The sequence below is a fragment of the Labeo rohita genome, chromosome 22 (genome assembly GCF_022985175.1).
Source record: "Labeo rohita strain BAU-BD-2019 chromosome 22, IGBB_LRoh.1.0, whole genome shotgun sequence".
Classification (NCBI taxonomy): domain Eukaryota; kingdom Metazoa; phylum Chordata; class Actinopteri; order Cypriniformes; family Cyprinidae; genus Labeo; species Labeo rohita.
The window spans coordinates 31,509,423-31,529,514 of NC_066890.1; the positions used below are offsets into that span (position 1 = coordinate 31,509,423).

General features: G+C 31.4%; 1 protein-coding gene across 2 annotated transcripts in view; it reads left to right on the forward strand.

The window, feature by feature from the left end:
* The first annotated feature begins 4,993 nt into the window (after window positions 1-4,993).
* Window positions 4,994-20,092, forward strand: part of si:ch73-63e15.2 (protein strawberry notch homolog 2) — a 70,900-nt gene continuing 55,801 nt past the window's right edge. The window contains exon 1 of one of the 2 annotated variants that reach the window (XM_051094281.1): window positions 4,994-5,154. Coding sequence is in view for 1 of the 2 variants with exons in the window: in XM_051094280.1 (XP_050950237.1) it covers window positions 8,800-8,839 (40 nt within the window). In the remaining variant the exon portion in view is untranslated. Of the gene's footprint in view, window positions 5,155-8,622; window positions 8,840-20,092 lie in introns of those variants that run through there. The other variant, XM_051094280.1, reaches the window with a different exon arrangement.

Sequence of the window (20,092 nt, forward strand, 5' to 3'; positions counted from 1 at the left end):
CCCGGGAGTCTGTCACATTCACAGAAAAAATTGTGTATCATTCATGTTATGTGCACCAATTCCTGCTTATGTTTATGCAGCAAACATTATAACAGATTGTATATTATTCAATGCTGTTTAAACATGTAATCCTGCTAGAATCTAAGAAGAAAACTAATGTCTCACATAATTTATGGAACACAAATCATTCCAGCTAACTAAGACTTTCAGAGAAATAACCAGAAGTAATGACATTTTTAATATCCCAACAGCAGTAAATGTTTCCACACGACCCATCAAGGTTGATAGGATGGTTGTCAGAGTTCCTCCCTCACACCTCTTTCAGCAGAATTCCATAAGGGCGAATCGAGTGCTCCACAATTGCTTTTTCTTCTTCACGGGAAGTGCCTTCAGGAACCTCAATCAGCCAGTACTTATCCCTGTCGCACACTTTCCTCATTTTTGGATTGATTCTGTTCTGCAACAGGACTTGGTATCTCTTTCCAGTTTGCTTACATGTAAATATCTTGCTGTATCTAGTAGCAGCCTCGTTGATATCCCAGGTGGAATAAATCCCTCTTCCATACCATTTCCTAGGGCCCGCTTCGTAATTGGATTTAATGATGGATTTCGCATTAAACATGCTGGTTCCATGATAGGACACGGGCCACTCACCAGCCACGGAGTGACTCCTCCATCCATTCGTGCCCAACCAGGCATTTCCATCGGGATACTTATCCAGGACTTTCAAAGCAATGCGTTTCCACCCGAAAGGACGGATGTATGGCTCGTTCCCACGTGTGAAAAATGTGTCATCTTTTACATTCGTGCAATCGTAGTCAAATTTTGGGTCAAAGAAATTCTCCATATTCACAAATAGCCCCTTGCATGAACCCATGTTGAGAATGTCCAGTGGAGTTGAGGCTTGGAGTAGGAACCCTGTGAGTTCTTGGTTTGGCTTTTCCAAATCATTGTAAGCCTTCACAGCAACGCCTGTGAAGCTAGACAGCGCCTGCAGAAGAACGTTGGTGTGCACTAGAGCCATATTCAATGATCAGGAAAGACAAAAAATGATGTGAGTGAACAAACTTATCAAACAAACTCTACTTATATACGGACTCAAACAGTGGAATGGGAAAGTGGATATTTGGAATTCCAGTTTTGCTGATCTTGAAAAAACCCCTAAGAGGAACTGAAATTTCATTACACATACCTCACATTTTCTTCCAGAGCTTTTCAGGTTTTGTCACATCCTTGAAGCTTTAATAAAACATTTTTTTCTTTTAGCTTCCTTCTAAACTAGTGATGAACTATCATGAATGATTTGTGCGCCTGTCATGACAAAAGTCTGAAAGACCTCCACGGAATAAAAAAAAGATATCACAGTTCAGATTTTTTTTTTTTTCACAATTTACACTTTTGTAAAGAGAAAAAAGTAACAATAGTGAGATATTAACTCAAAGTTCTTGTGTCAGTGCCTATAGCTGTGTGGTTAGCGCACTGACATATAGCGCAACTGCACTTCAGCCCAACCTGGGTTTGAATCCTGACCCATGGTCCTTTGTTGATCCTGCACCCCTGTTCTCCACCCAACACTTTACTGTCAATCTCCACTGTCCTATCACCCAAAAAGGCTTAAATGAGAAAAAAAAAATTCTTAGTGATTCTACTTACTGCTTCTTAGTTACTTCTACTGCAATCTTGGCCTGTTCCTCGCCTGAAAAAAACTTCCAGATCACTGATAATCTTTGGTTTTCACATTGCCACTGCTTTCTTCAAATTCAACCAGATATTTTCAATGAGAATTAAATCTGGAGACAGAACAGGCCACTCAAGATCATCCCATGACCAGTGTTATTTTTAAAAGTAATGCATTACAATATTGCGTCCCTCCCTAAAAACGTAACTAATTACTTTTTATATAAAGTAATGCGTTACGTTACTTTGGGTTACTTTTTAAATCTGGACAGGGCTTGCTTGTTTGTTTTTAATATAAAAAGTTATATTTTTGGCAAATGTAAAAGCCCTTTCACACCAAAAGCCTCAGGCTGAAGGAAATAAATATATTTGAAAAGGAAAGAAAAAATAAATCTGTACAGTATGAAAAAAGAAGAACGAGCTTTAGTTCATCCCGAGTAATTTTTGCTTATTACTGTAATTTAATTGGATCATCGAATGTCAGCAACAAAGACACTGATTAATTAAATTTGATTAAATACATATACAGAGGATATTTGTATTATATATAATTATTGCAGATTTGTTAATTATTGCATATTCTGAGTAGCATTTGACTGTTTTTATTCATTTTGAGGAATACTGAATCTGTTTTTGTTGTGAGTGAGATAAAACAATGCATGTTTACATTTGTTCTAGAACTAAAGTGACGTCTTGCTCCCGATTTCTCTCAACATGGGGACAGGAGAGCTTTCAATCAATAAATGGGATAAAAAGTAACTGGCGTTTCTTATTTGATAAAGTAACTCCCATATTTTCTTGTAAATTAAAAAGTATCGTGCTACTTTACTAGTTACATAAAAAAAGTAATCACCAACTGCATCACAATTCTTGCCAAAATGGCCTGATATTTCAAAGAATCCATGATGTCTTTTATACAGTCATGATTTCCACTTCCTGCTACAGTAAAACAACCCTATAACTGGACTGTTCCACCTCAAAGTTTGATGATGTAGATGGTGTTGTTCTGCTTGTAAGATTTGCCTTTATTTGCTCCAGACTTACCACCGATGTGTCCAAAAAAGTTCCAGTTTGGTCACATTACTACATAAAACGTTCTTCCAGAACTCCACAGGTCTATCAGATTAATTTTAACATGTTCAGCTCTGCCTTTTATGTCCTTCTTGGTGAAGAGTGGCATTCGGCAAGATGCCCCAACCCGAAGGCCATACTTTTCTAGTTTTCTTCTTATACTCTGAAATGTTTTTCCTCCTTTCATCAGGTCACCTTACAAGTCTTTGGCTGTACATTGCAGGTTTTTTCTCAGTTGCTCTGATCAAACATTTTATGGTATTGTGCTTTTTTATTCATCACCCTCAAAGGTTTTGTGGTACAGCATATTTTAAGCAAAGAAATAAGGCTGCCAGCTGTGTCTCTAGGAACTTCTTCATGTAGCCTTTGAATTTCTAATGTGATAAAACTAATCTTCTCTATAGCTTTTGTGAGAGTTCTGTTGACTTTGTCATATTTGCTACTCGACTTCAGCACATGCATGGGGTAACTGTATGTATATGTAGCAGCCCAAGCTCATTCTGTTTCCTAATAGAGTTTCTAAAGACGTAATTGTGTTTTAAGACAATTTTGTTCCCTATCACACAAACAAGGGGTTGAATAATTATGACATAGCTGTGTTCCTATAACTCAAAAAATATCACATTATATTTTGACATTATCACTTGTAATATATATATATATATATATATATATATATATATTTTTTTTTTTTAAACCTAGATCTTCAGAAAAGCTTGTATTTGTGAAGTGCTGCTGCAATTTCTGAGGGGTTGAATAATTTTGATTGCAACTTTAGCTGTCCTGTTTATAACTCTGTCACACTGTAAAATGTCTAAGACGTTTACTTATAGTTCACAAGAGAAAATAATAGTTCAATTTATAAAAATGACCCCATTCAAAAGTTTACATACACTTGATTCTTAACACTGTGTTATTACCTGAATGATCCACAGCTGTAATTTTTTGTTTAGTGATAGTTGTTCATGAGTCCCCTGTTTGTCCTGAACAGTTAAACTGCCTGCTGTTCTTCAGAAAAAAATCCTATAGGCCCCACAAATTATTTGGTTTTTCAGCATTTTTGTGTATTTTAACCTTTCCCAACGATAACTGTATGATTTTGAGATCCATCTTTTCATACTGAGGACAACTGACGGACTCTTATGCAACTATTACAGAAGGTTCAAATGCTCAGTAAAGCTCCAGAAGGAAACACAATACATTAAGAGCTGGGGTGTGAAAACTTTTGGAATTTGAAGATCAGGGTAAATTTAGCTTATTTTGTCTTCTGGGAAACATGTAAGTATCTTCTGTAGCTTCTGAAAGGCAGTACTAAATGAAAATAATAATAATAATAATAACAATATTTAGGCAAAATAAGAAAAATGTACACATCTTCATTCTGTTCAAAAGTTTTCACCCCCGGCTCTTAATGCGTCGTTTTCCTTTTGAAGCATCAGTGAGCATTTGAACCTTCTGTAATAGTTGCATATGAGTCCCTCAGTTGTCCTCAGTGTGAAAAGATGGATCTTAAAATCATACAGTCATGTTGGAAAGGGTTCAAATACACAAAAATGCTAAAAAACCAAAGAATCTATGGGACCTGAAGGACTTTTCGGATGAACAGCGGGCAGTTTAACTGTTTAGGACAAACAAGAGACTCGTGAACAACTATCACTAAACTAAAAAACACTTGTGGATCATTCAGGTAACAACACAGTATTAAGAATCAAGTGTGTGTAAACTTTTGAACAGAGTCATTTTTATAAATTCAACTATTATTTTCTCTTATGGGGTATAAACGTCCGTTATGTGAAATATCTTATTCAGGTCAGTGCTAAATAGAATAGAATAGAATAGCATAGAATAGAATAGAATAGAATAGAATAGAATAGAATCTTGACCCTGAGACAAAACAAACTGCTATTGAGCTCTGTATCCACCAGGGAGCGCAACAAACGAAGAAATTAATACCTAAAACAGCCTAAAACACTCTCAAACATATTTTAAACATCATAAAATTATATATCATATTTCTTCAAGACGACAAAAACACAACTATTTTGTTCTTTTGTTCGTAACTGTTAATAATAGAGTCGGAGATACATCTCCGAGTGAGAAACGCGACGCAAACGCGACACTAGAAAGTTCCCTTCAGAATCCACGAATCACTTCACGCGTCAACAAGCACGTCGCCGCTGATTGGTCATTGGGCGTGTCCCGACAGACGCGTCGCGTCTCACACACTAGTCAGGTTCGTTCGCGTCCAGTCAGACGTGTCAGTAAAGCCGCGGAAGTATCGGCTTTCAGTTCAACATGGCTTCAAGTGCGACGAGCTGAGGAAAAAACAGGGCTATTTCACCACTCCCAAGTCGTCAAACGAGGAAAAAGACGTGGGAAATATCTTCAAGAGCAGCTTTTATTCAAGTAAGTACGTCTTAAGTCCCGTTCCTGTCAAAGAGTTTTGAGAGTTGTTTGTGTACCGGTTTCTAAATCGTCTGACGCATGCGCAGTGCATATTTTGAGTTACGTTAGATTGTCAGTTAGTGAAACTTCAAATAATTGAACGTTTAACGTCTTTTATTGTACCGTTTTGCGTCTTAGCGAACATATAAAGATATTTATTAGCTCTTACCGTTTAGTTTTGATATCAGTGCTGTTATAAAAAGTCACTGGGGTCGAAATAAGTTTTGTGAGGCAAATATGAATTCACCTTTTAGCTAATAAACAAGTTTTAGAAGAGTAAAATACTCAAAGAACTACTTGTTTATTATGTTGACCGTTTACAACGACTTCTAACGGCTAACTTAAGTTTCTTAGCGCAGTTTAACTTTCTGTTTTCATTTCTGTTCTGACATGTATTGCCATGTTGAATGCCTCCCTAGTGCGATACATAAATATAATACATTTAGGTGAGGTAAATGGTTTGTTTATAAGGGATGAGTGATATTGAAACTTAGACTGTAGCCCTTCAGGCTCGAGTTTGGCTTGTCTGAACTCATATTGTAGGCTACTGTAAATTACCGTAAAAACCTGTTGTTTAGTTTGGTTTCCAAATGATTTTTCTCAGACTGCTTATAAATGAATGGCATATCGTGTCTCATAATTCAACAGTAGATTTGACTGTAACTCTTTCACTTCTCTGGACTGGAATGGCCGATTCTGGGAATTGTGATTCCACAGAATTGCTCTGATGCAAACCTAACACTTCCATGGAAAGCGTTGAAAGGGAGGATCACGGTCCACACCGCAGTCCCTGTCATTTGTTCTCACTAAAGCTTTTTGGAGAAGTGAATATAATGGTGTTTATGTCTTTAGTTATTCTGGCCTTGTTGGTCAGGTATGACAGCGGTGGGCCCCGGCGGATTGTGTAACTGCAGAAGTCACGCAAACTTCCCTCTTCTTTCGTTGGCAGCAGAGTGTAGAGAAGCTCAATTAGAAGTCTCTTGTTCTCCAATGGGTGACGCAAGCTGACATCACTTGGTCTAGACGGTTACATGGGGAGGGAAACAAAAGCAATTATGGCCATGTTTTGTTTTGGAGAGGCGGAATGCCGTATGTAAATAGAAAAAGTTTCCTGAAACATGTGCGAGCGATACATGCACCAATACCTCACCGAAAGGGTTAAGAGAAGCTGAAGCTAGACTTTTATTTATTGTAGTTTTTATTTTATTTTACACATGGGTCATTGACAGAATTTAAGTATGCATTTAAGTATATTTTAAAAATAAACTTCATTTATACTGTAAATTCTGTAATGTAAATAAACAATGCATTTATTTCTATTTAAAATAAATTAAATAGAATTTATTTATATGTTATATATAATATCTATTATATTTATATTTAAAATAAGTTACATTAAAATAATTTAATTGCATTTATATTTGAAATACTTTGAAGAGAATTTATATTTAATATATTTAATTTAGTATATTTAGTATATATTTCAATTAAAATATTTAAGAAGATACATGAAAATTACATTAAATAGAATTTATATATTTAATATGTTTAATTTAATATATTTGAAACTGTACGGTAAATTCTGTAATTGGAATAAACACTAAATTAATTTCTATTTAAAATATATTAGACTAAATATAATTTATATTTAACACTTAAATTTATATATTTATGTTTAAAATATATTAAATTAAATATATTTAATTAAATGTGTAAAAAATTTGATTAAATATAATTAACTTATATTTAATTTAATATATTTAATATTTAAAATACATTAAATATATTTAATAAAATTAAATGTACTACATTGAAATTATATAATTTATGTAATTTCATTTATGTTTAAAATATATTAGATTAAATATAATTAATTTATATTTATTTTTATTTAATATATTTATATTTCTAATAGATTCAGATATTCAATAAAATATAGATAAAAGTTAGATGAAGTATAATTAATTAATATAATATAATATATATAAATATATATATTTAGTATATTTATATTTAAAATATATTACATTAAAAGTATTTAATTTTATATATATTTACAATATATTAGGTTAAATATAATTCATTTATGTTTAATATATTTAATTTAATATATTTAAATTTAGAATATATTAAATTAAACATTTTCAATAAAATAAATATAATTGATTTATATTTAATATATTTATTTCTATATATTTAGATTTAAAATATATTACATTAAAATGATTTAATTTCATATATATTTACGATATATTAGGTTAAATATAATTCATTTATGTTTAATATATTTAATTTAATATATTTAAATTAAATTAAACATTTTCAATAAAATAAATATAATTAATTTATATTTAATATATTTATTTCTATATATTTAGATTTAAAATATATTATATTAAATGTGTGATACACGTCATTCAATATATTTAATATAAAATTTATTAAATTAAGTTAAACATATTGATAAAATATATAAAAATAGATGAAATATAATTAATTTATATTCAGTATATTTAATTCAGTATATTCAGATTTAAAATATATTACATTAAAATTTAATTAATTTATATTTAAAATCTATCAGATTAAATGTTATTAATTTATATTTAAAATATTTAATTCAAGATAGTTATATTTAAAATATATTAAATTAAAATAAATAATAAATTGAATAAAGTATATTTAAAAATGTCCTGTGATTTATGGACAGTTTTCCCCAAACTACAATAAACAAAAAAAGTAACAAATTGAAAATAATCGCAATCATAAATGTATTTATAATAATTGCATTGCATTTTTATCTATTTTGTGGACCTAATTGAGATTTTTCATCTTAGTTACTTCTGTTTTTATTGCTTGGTTGTTTTTCACCTAAATTATTGCTGCAAGATTAGATGATTATCACATGAAACCAATTTTTTTTAAGGATGTTGTGTCATCCAGCATGACTGATGAATTATTACCCAATAAATCTAATTTTTATTTTTTTATAACCTTGTTGCTTTCTTTTTGACAGTGGAATCTAAATCTAAACATTAATTTTGTTAAAAACGAAGACAATTTTAAAAACAAATTATAGTACTCAAATAATTAGATATTATTTATATAAAAATGTATTTAATTAATATAAGGAATTTTTATATAGTTATAAAAATGAAATTCACCCAGAAACAGTACAAACAATGTACAAATGTGACAGTTTAATGCACTTTAGTTCATGATCCTGGTTATTTATTAGCTGTTTCTTTGTTAGTTTTGGCTCAAAGCTGTTCGTAGTTTGTAGTTTGGTGCACAAAAACTCTGTTGTGTAGTACAGGGAGGGTACAAAGCTCTCTAGCGCTGATTTAACTCTAGATAGCGGTCTGGGACGCGGCCTCGGACCCTTCCTGCTTCCGTTCGGTCTTGGACGACTGTTTTCTCATGTTCTTATTTGAATGTCATTCATGCATTTCAGTAAGGAATAATACCGCTGCTGTACTAGCAATGTCATCATGACATACTTGGTATAAAGTTTACCACTGCAAGTTTTGAGTTTCTGGAATTCAGCTAATGGTTCATGTATTAAGTGTGAATTAGTGCCGGGAAGACGTGCCATGGGTGGCCGGTATGATTGGTGCTGGTTCAAGTCCAACAGGTTACACAAACAGTGAGTTTTGTTTATTTCACAAGCCTTTATTTGAGTGTAATATTGGAGGCAGTAACTTGACTGTTATGCTTAGGCTGACAGCACGTGGCTTAAGCACGCCATAAAGAAGTTATGAGTTTTAGTGTTGTGTCAGTGCACATCTAAAACTATTTTATTTGAGAATTTATTTTATTATTATTTTTTTTATTTATGTTTTTTATTATTATTATTTTTGTTTTATAATTGTTATAATTTAATTATTTACATTTTAATTTATTTATCTTTTTTTCATTTGGATTTCTGTTTGATTGTATTGTTTTGTTTTATATTTATGATTTTGTTTTATATATTAGTTATTTTATTATTTTTTACTTTATTTTTGATTTTAATTATTGCTTTTTATGTAATTATTGTTTTGTTGTTTTATTTTAAATGTTTAATTATTTTATATCATTTACATTTGATTTTCTGTTTCATTTTGTTATATAATTTTTATACTAAAATTATTCATATTATTTTTTCATTTGATTTTCTGTTTGATTGTATTATTTTGTTTTATATTTTATTGTTTTGTTGAATAATTTGTTATTTTTCATTTGATTATGTTGTTTTATAATTTTTATATTTTAATTATTTATATCATTTTATTTTTGATTTTATTTTTTGTGTTGTATTTAATTATTTTTTAATATAGTTTTGTTTTATGATTTTTATAATTTTTATAGTTTAATTATATCATTTGTCATTATTTTGCTTTAGATTTTTTATTCAATGATATATAATTCTTGTTATTTTATTATTTAGTTTTATAATTTATTTTATTATTTTTACGTGATTTTGTTATTTAATTTTCATTTGATTTTCTGTTTGATAATATTATGTTGTTTTATAATTTATTTTGTGATTTTTTTTTTTTTTTACTTGATTTTCTACTTATTTTATTATTATTATTATTATTTTGTTTTATATTTTATTTTTTGCTTTGTAATTTTTTTTAATTTAATAATTTATATTATTTTCATTTGATTTTCTATTTGATTGTATTATTTATATATTATTTATTATTATTTGTATTAATTATTTGTTCTATAATTAAATTTAATTTGATTTTCTATATTTGTATATTTTATTTCATTGTATTTGAATTCATATTTTAGAAAAATATTACTATAATTTATTTAGTTTTTAAAATTATCTTATTTAGTATTATTTCATTTTATATTTTATTAGTTTTGTAATTTAGTTTATTTTATATAATTCTCATGTGATTTTCTATATTCTTTGTTTTATTGTATGTCATTTTATATTTTAATTTATTCATTTAATCAATTATTTTTTATTTTTTATGTGATTTTTCAATTTATTTAGTTTTTTAAAACAATTTTTGTATTATAATTTATTTAGTTTTTAACTTTATTTTATTTAATATTTACTTTTATTGTACTTATATTTTATTATTCTTTAAGTTTTTTTGTTTTTTTTTTAAACACAATTTTCTCTACACTTTTCTGTGTCTTTCTGGTTTGAAAACTTCTAGCATAATGCAGATGACTGTTCCTCTACTGAGCACTGATTGTGCACAAGGAATGTGCATTCAAGGAATGTTTAACTCCGATAGTGAAATCCAGAGCACGTACACCAGGGCTGTGACGTCTCCTGAAGTCGTCAGTCATAACATGTGCTGACCAGCAATCCATACAGTTCCTGCGACGTCTCTCCTGGAACTAAACAGGATTTCAAGGCACATTTTGCACATCTTGTGTCCTGGGAAACCCGTCTGATGTGGAAAGATAAAGTCAGAAACAGCAGTGACAACGATGTTGTTTGTAAACGGAAAGCATTTTTATTGAAAGACGTTGACTTGTTTTGAGGACAGGAAGACTAGTTTGAAAATCTCATGGTGGTTTGTCCACCCCCAGTTTTCCCATAACTGGCCGCTCAATCAGATTCTCGATAAAAAAGCCTTTGTTTTCCTGTATCAAATCGCTTCACCGAAGCAATCACATGTTGTTCTTGAACAAATACCAACGAGATGAATCAGTGGTATTTTTAGGTACCCGTCCCTGAATTTTTCTGTCCTTTATTACGTCTCCCTCGACTCCCTTTTATACTCTGTGTAATATTATGTAATGCTTTTTCCTTCGGATGCAAATTACGGCCGTTCTCGGTTTTGACGGCACCCCAGGAACGTGCATGTGGCTTGTTTTGCTGGACGCGGCCTTCGCTCTGTCATTTAGCCGAATCAGCAGCGGTGCGGTTCAGCGTTGGCTTCGTGACCTCAGGCAGAAATGAAGGCCAGGCCTGACCGGAGTTGCTCGGGTTTGGAGAGAATCGTGAACACGTCACGCTGCATCTGGGTCAGAGTTGTGCTGGAAGAGGGCGGCAACTGACAGTAAGACAGCTGAGGTCCAGTAAGAAAAGCAAAAAGCAGTATGCACTTTTAGATTAACGTTTCGCATCTTGTTTTGGTTTTCCTGCCTGCTTGTTATAACTATATAACTCTACGTGATCCATATAGCTAATATGTAATTTTGCAAATCAAAGCATGTTTTAAGAGCGTATTTTCTTATATATAATAAGATATGCATATAATTCATTAAAAAGGAAGTTTAATTTCATAAAGTACAAGTTGATATCAAAATGCACCTACATTTTTTTGCGTTTTGTCTTTTTCAGTTGAATAAAAGACTATTTTCCCTATATATTTCATCATTGAGGATTTCTCAGAAAAAGTTTAAAAATCTTGTCTCATCTCGTTCTCGTGAACCCAGTTTCGTGTCTCGCCTCGTCTCCTGGGATAAGTGTCTCGTCTTACACCCCTAGTAATGACCTACTTTTGATAAATTCATCCAAACTTTGACAAATTCCATGATATTCCGTGTTATACGGTAAATTCCATAAAAGCAGTGTTTCCCCTAGGATTCCAGTTTTGGGGAAGGGGTGGGGAATACCAACGGTAGGGTACTTTTTTTTTCCGGTACATTACTCTTTGTGTAGTAACAAAAACATTTATTTCAGTGAAAAAAGAAGTCAAAATCTCAATTTCAACATTTTGAACAATAGGGCCCTATAATCTTTTTTTTTTTTTTTTTTTTTTTTTAACATAAATTCTTTTGTGGTTTAATTTTATTACATTTTAAAACAGGCATTAAACATGTATTTATTTTAATGAAATGAAAATTAAACCCTTTTATTTGTTTTTTCTGTTATCATTATAATTTCTGCATTTAATTGTTTTATTCAAATTTGCCAGAAATAGGAATATTTAAACACCTACATTATACTGTACGAAAGTAATACAAGACTAATACATTTCTGTTACATGTTAAACCGTATTTTTATTTTGACAGGTTGCCAGTTAGTTTTTGTGTGTGTACACTATGATATGATGCAAATTTTCTCAAATGAAATGGTAAAATTTACATGAAGTGACTCTCACAGCAGCTCTAGAGATAAGTTCATGCATTTATGTCGTCGTATAATGAGATGCAGAGGCTGAAAATAACCGCGAGCGTCACGTGTGCTTTAGTATTTGTGTAGTAAACAAAACAGCATCTCCGCCATTCATTCATACAGAGCCAAGCGGAACATGGACGATTCATATTTAAAGGGGTCCTGTTATGCTTTTTCACTTTTTGAACTTTAGTCAGTGTGTGGTGTGTATCTTTGGGCATAAAAAAGATCTACAAAGTTACAAATGTCAAAGTCCACTCCAAAGGGAGTTTGGATATTTGGTTTTTAAAAAATCCCTTTTCAAGAACTACAACGAACGGCTCATTTGGACTACAACGTTTGTTTTGAAATGCATATATTAAAATTTGCCTCACACGGCTCCGGGGGGTTAATAAAGGCCTCCTGTATTGAATAGATGTGTTTTTGTACGAAAAATATCCATATTTAAAACATAAGAATCACTTTAATCTAGCTTGCGCTAACAGTTGTACACGGAACTTGCTTCTTTGACAAGGGGCGTGGCAGTACTGAAGCTGTTCACCAATCACAACGCAGTTTTTTGGAAGGCGGAACCCAGAAATAATCAAGCAATTTTTTGCCAGGCTGGGAGAAATGTATTGTAATAATGTAAATTATATTAAAAATAATACGTTTGTTGAACCAACAAGCATGAAAGCATGTTCTAGTACACCCCAAAACAACTTGACCTTCAAGAGGGGCAGGCCGACCCCCTAATATAATGGCAGGGGAAACACTGAAAAGTTGTCTGAAATGTTACCTAAAATGTGTAATGTAATGGATTACATTACTAACTACAATTTTTATAATCTGTAATCAGTAACAGACTATAATTTGTAAGTAATCTACTCAGCTCTGAGCACCACATGCATTGTGGAAACTCACATTGAAGACTGACACGAAAGAGAAGAATTTGTTGAATAAAGTCATTATTTGTGTTTTCTTTGTGCACAAAAAATATTCTTCTAGCTTCATAATATTACGGTTAAACCACTGATGTCACATGAACTATTTTAACGATGTCCTTACTACATTTCTGGGCCTTGAACATGGTAGTTGTGTTGCTGTCTATGCAGGAACAGAAAACCCTTTTTCATAAAAAACATCTTAATTTGTGTTCCAAAGATGAACGAAGGTCTTACAGGTTTGGAACGATATAAGGGTGTGAACTGTCCCTTTAAGAATGCTTTTGGTTATGCAAACAACCTCTAAATGTTCTTCCAGGAACATGTTAATTTTTTAAGCTTTAAGAACTTTTTTTTTTCTTAGTTCATCCAACATTCCAGAAGAAGAGCTCCAGTTATTTTTAAAGTTTTAGGAACATATTTCCTAGTTATGAAAATGTCTTCCGAATATCCTCCAGGGAATGCATCCAGTTTTTTTTTTTCCCAACTTTTAGGGACATTTTGTTTCTTGGTTATGCAAAAGTTCTCCAAATGAAAATGTCATTTTGGTACACATCCAGTTGCCAATATTTTAATATTTCTTTTCTTGAATATGCAGACATCCTCTAAGAGTTCCCAGAAAAGGATAAAACATGTCAGTCATAAATTAACATTAACATAAGCTTGTGGTCTGAATTTCCATGACCTGAACATAACAATTTGACAAATCCAGTAATTATTTTGTTAAAATTCATTCATTTTAACAGCCAAAAACATTAAAGGATTAGTTCACTTCTGGAATAAAAATTACCTGATATTTTACTCACCCCCATGTCATCCAAGATGTTCATTTCGTTCTTTTCTCAGTCTAAAAGAAATGAAGGTTTTTGAGGAAAACATTCCAGGATTTTTCACCATATAGTGGACTTCAATGGGGATCAAAGGTCCAAATTGCAGTTTCAATGCAGCTTCAAAGGACTCTACACGATTCCAGCTGAGGAATAAGGGTATTTTCTAGCAAAACAACCTGTAATTTTTTTTAAATCATTACGTAATCACGTTGGAAAGGTCACGCGTGACGCAGGTGGAAGAACTGACCCAGTGTTTACAAAACAAACTTGCAAAGATAGTCAAACACCCTTTACAAAAATGTCTGTCGATTTTGAAGTTAGAGGAGAAAATGAGTAGAGCCGTTTCTCAATATGTGTTCTTGTCCATACTTGTGGACTTGTGAAACGTCATCAGTCGTCGCTCAAGTACTGTTCCAGTTCAAAGTTCATATCTAGCCAAGTACAGTTCAAATCCCCGGATGTGTTCTTGCTCCACCCCTTTTATCAAGGATGCATCAAGAGGAGACTTGTGTGAACTTGAGGCAGCCATGTATCCCAGAATGCATTTCGCACCAATCAGTGAGCGTTAATGGCGGAGGAGAAAACCTGCATAATTTTCAAAATATTACTGTTATTGTCATAAAATGTAGTTTTAAGAGTATTTTAGGTGAGAATGTTTTTGTTTAAAACTCAAATCTGCGGTTTATTTACAAAGACAGCGCCTGTTTGAAAATTTGTTTCGCCAATTTCGAAGACGTGAGTTCCAGGCGAACACCGGTTGCTCAGTGCTCATGTATCCCACAGAGAGAGCCTCACCATGGCTAGTCCTTCTGACGTTTGCCGCTGGTTCTAACGTCTCTGTAGTGGTTGAACAAGAGGTATAATTCGTTTTGGGTAAATCTAACAGCTAATTTTTGCTCTCTTGAATCTATTATTTATTCCAGGTCAAATCGTTTTGACTGAGGACAAAGTTTTATAAATTATTTTATTTATCAATCGTAATTCAACGCTGACTTTTCAGCATGCATTTGACTGAATTGTTTGCTTTTGTCTATATTTCCGATTACATACGTCTTTTATACTTCATACTTATAATGGCTAATATTGTTCAGTAAAACTGACATTTAACCAAAAAAGGCACAGTTGTGCTTGTCATGTTGAATTTATTATACATACAGTAGAGATGTACTATACACAGTGCACATATTGCCTAAATCACATATTAATATGTTTTATTTTTTAAATGAGTACAAAAAGAGGGTTGTGGTTTATATTTTGAAGAGAAAAAAGAGGCAGTGGTGTTTGATATCACTTCGTTTTATTGTAATGCGTGTATTACTTAATATGTCACTATTAATATGTTCAAATGAAACAGAAAAGAGGCAATGCTGTTTGATATAATATTTCGTTTCACTGTAATGTTGTACATTCCCTGAACTACATTTTTGCAGCTGTTAATATCTTTAAATGAAAACGAAAAGAGGCAGTGGTGGTTGATATCATATTTCGTCTTATTGTAAATACATACAGTGAAGATAACCGGAGTAGAAAAGGCGAGCTGACTGACGTTGTCAAGTACGCTGCTGTTCCATTTGCAGAATTACAGGACTTGCGTCCTCCCATCCTCTGAAGTTCGTACACTCAAGTCAAACTACCAAGTCCGAACTACAAAGGACGCAAGTCTGAACTTTGCGTACTTGCTATTGAGAAACGGCCAAAAAATAAAAAACAGAATTTGTTGAGTCAGCTTAAAATAATTTGTTACCCTGCTGCTTTAAAATTTTAAGTTCAGTCAACTTGAAATGTTAAGTTGTACTAAGTAACAACTTAGATATTTGTGTTTGCTAAACTTTGCTAAACAGATGGGTAAGTAACCCAGCTGCCTTAAAATTTTAAGTTGATCCAACTCAAATATCTAAGTTGTCACTTAGTATAATTTAACATTTCAAGTCGAATAAACTTTTTTTGAGTTGACTGAGCTTAAAATTTTAAAGCAGCCAGGTTACAAATTATTTTAAGTTGACTCAACAAATTGTTTTTTTTTTCACTAAAGTATACAGAGGAAAAACTAACCACATGTGAACTTAAGTCAACTTAAAATAATTTGTTACTTGGCTGCCTTACAATTTTAAGTTCAGTCAACTCAAAAAAAAAGTTTATTCAACTCGAAATGTTAAATTATACTAAGTGACAACTTAGACATTTGAGTTGAATCAACTTAAAATTTTAAGGCAGCTGGGTTACTTACCCATCTGTTAAGTTTAACAAACACAAATATCTAAGCTGTTACTTAGTACAAGTTAACATTTCAAGTTGACTAAACTTATTTGAGTTGACTGAACTTAAAATTTTAAGGCAGCAGGGTAACAAATTATTTTAATGAAATGCGGGAAGTCCAGCTAGTGCAAGACGAGTATTTATGTTTAAAAAAAAGTATATAAATTGTTTGTTTTTTTTTAGAAAATGATTGATTGTTTAGCTAGATAAGACCTTTAATCCTTGGCTGGGATCGTGTAGAGTCGTGTAGATTGTGAAGCTGCATTGAAACTGAAACTTGGACTTTCAACCCCTTGATCCCCATTGAAGTCCACTACATGGAGAAAAATCCTGGAATGTTTTCCTCAAAAACCTTCATTTCTTTTCGACCGAAGAAAGAAAGACATGAACATCTTGGATGACGTGGGGGCGAGTACATTGGAGTGAACTAATCCTTCAATGGGACGTTTTTGGTATTAGATTTACTACTAGACATTTCCTCCAATTCCTCTCTTTTTCAACGCCACATTTGTTCTTATTTTCAATCTGTATTAGTTAACGTTGCTGACATGCTGAATAAAAAATGAATCGCTGGAAAAAGACTTCATAAAGCCACCAGCTACGCAGATCCTTTTTAACGCGGTCTAGTTTTGAATAGCCTCCATTGATCGTGGTTCTGTATGACATTGGTAAACCTCTGAGATGGCTCGCTCCTTCAATGAAATGAAAGCCTGGAATGACTCACAGTGACTTCATAACATTCATTCTGCTGATGCTTTATAATAGTAAATGTCCCACCCAGATTGCCAATATTGCCTGTAATTGTGATAACACAAAGAGAAAGGCTGGGTTGAATGGTAGAAATACAGCCTAAGTAGTGTATTTTTCAACTGAGTTAGTCATTTTGACTGTTACTTCTACCATGGTTACCATTTGCCTCCAGCTGTTTAGATGATTCACAGTAATCCGGAAAAATCTGTAATGTACTAGCCGTTCCGTTCAGTGGTTTGTTCAGTTTCACTTTGAAACTCTCCTCTGGCTGCTTCACCAGTTAAACCACATTTAATTTTTTCCCAAGAATTAAATGTGATAAAATGCTTTCTCGTAATACTCATATTCTGGCTTACTGTACAAAGCCATTTCTTTGTTGATTGCCCTGAACATTTCTTTCAGATAAATGCACAATACACTGTTTAAAAGTTTGGGTTCAATTTTTTTATGCTACTGAAAGTCTCTTATGCTCACCAAGGCTACATTTATTTGATTAAAAATACAGTAAAAACTGTAGTAATGTGAAATATTATTACAATTTAAAATAACTGGTTTCTGTTTGAATATATTTTAAAACGTAATTTATTTCTGTGATGCAAAGCTGAATTTTCAGCATCATTACTCCAGTCTTTAGTGTCACACGATCCTTCAGAAATCATTCTAATGTCCTGGTTTGCCAGACAAGAAACATGATTATATTAATTTTTCAGGTTAATTTGATGAATAGAAAGTAAAATAAATAGATAAATAAATTTGAGCATTTATTTAAAATAGGAAAATCTTTTGTAACAGTGTAAATGTTTTTTTAATAAAATAAAATAAAATTAATTTAAATAAAATAAAATAAAAATCTAATTGTCAAACTGTAGTAGACATCAGTGCAAATGTTTTTAAATTATTAATTTAGAAATGTATTGTTTATGTTTTGCACTTTTGATCAAGAAACATTATTATATTCAGTGATGATCAAGAAACATTATATTCAATGTTGAAAAGTTGCTGATGCATTTTTTCCAGGATAATTTGAGGAATAAAAAGTAAAACAATAATAATTAATTAATGAAAGTAAAATAGCATTTATTTGAAATTCTAAAAACAATAATTTTTTGTAACAGTGTAAATGTTGTTTTGGTCAATTTATTATGTCCTTCTTGAAAAAAATGTTCTTCTTTAAAAATAAATAAATAAAATAAAATAAGTGTTACTGTCCCCAAATTTTTGAATAGTATTATATATCAGTGCCAACTTTTTAAAATAATGTATCTATTTTATATATTTATATAAAAATGTATTGCTTATGCTTTTGAGTTTTAATCAAGAAACATTATTATATTCAGTGATGATTTAAAAAAAAAAATATTAATATATTCAATATTGAAAACAGTTGCTGATACATTTTTTGTCAGGATAATTTGATGAGTAAAAAAATTGAGCATTTATTTGAAATAGAAAAATGTTTTGTGACATTGTAAATGTTTTGCTGTGACTTTTATATGTAAGTTAATACCTGAATAAAAGTATTATTTTCTTAAAAAAATGTCCCCAAACTTTTGAATGGTAGTATATATCAGTGTAATTAAAATAATAATAATAATAATAATTAATTGTATTAATTTAAGTTCAATTTAATAATATTTTTTAAATTATTTATATTTCAATGTATTGCTTATGCTTTGCACTTCTGATCAAGAAACATTATTATATTCAATGTTAAAATTATTGTATAGTATTGATCAAGAAACATTATTAGATTAAATGTTTTTTTGTTTGTTTGTTTGTTTGTTTGATGGAAAAAAGCAGTTATTTGAAAAAAAAAAAAAAAATCTTTTGTACCAGTGTTTTTGTAGTTTTTGCTATGAGTTTTGGTCAATTTAATACGTCCTTCCTAAATTAAAGTATTCATTACTAAACTAAACTAAACTAAACTAAACTAAAATTAAATTAAATTAAATTAAATTAAATTAAATTATAAATATACAATAAATATAAAATAAAATACAATAAAATGAAAAGAACTTACTGTCCCCAAACATTTGAACAGTATATATCAGTGTAAACTTTACAAAAAAAAATACTTTATTTTAATTATTTATAAATGTGTTGCTTATGCTTTTCACTTTTGCTAAAGCTTTAATAATTTAATACCACAGCAAAATAAAATCTTAGTAATTAAATATAGATTTTTGTACATTTGTACCTTTGTCCATTTATATTGTTGCCTAAATTCACTAGTGGCATTAAAACATTTTAAAGTAAAAAAATGTTTTCACTGTTTTATTTAAATATTTTTTTTAGACAAAATACATTTATTTTAGTATTTACACATTTATTATACTATTTAAAATGTACTCTTAATTAGTTATCAGCCATAACTGATAAATTACTATTGGCTAATCAGTACTGGCCGTGATTTTTAATATAGGAATACCCTAGACAAGAGGAGCTGAACTAAATGAAATAGTAAGATTAATATGTTATTTTATTTATTTATTTTTTATTTTTTAATCGCAATTACCCTATTAATCTTGCGGCGTTTGAATGTGACAGCACCCCGAGTTACTTTTTCCTCTCTTGAATATTTAATCTCCTAATCAATGTGTCTGGCTTTGCCATTGCAAACACGTTTGGCCGCACTTAGCATGCTTAGTTTGTTTCTCTAATTGCATTAGCTTCGACTGTTTCCAAACAAGTGTCAGCATGATTCTCCTCTATCTCCTGGGATCGTCTGCGCCGAGTTCGCAAGCTCGGCTTTCCCAGCCAGTCATGTGAAACCCGACAAAGTCTGTCTCTGCGGCCAGATAGCTCACACTCCTTTGGCTCTTCCTAGCAGTCACCCAACAAGACCTTTACCCGGAGATGAACGACTGAGATAGACAAAGAGCAAGCGAGGACAAAACGATACAGCTCAGGGTTGACAAACAGAACTTGGTGACGAAAACTGGCCTGTTTGCTGACCTCCGTTAAATCAGGGTTAAATCACAATCTTACAAAACAAGTTCCTTCCTTCCTTCCGTCCAGAGGTACATGTTGATCCATGTACATCAGGGAACTCGGAGCTGACG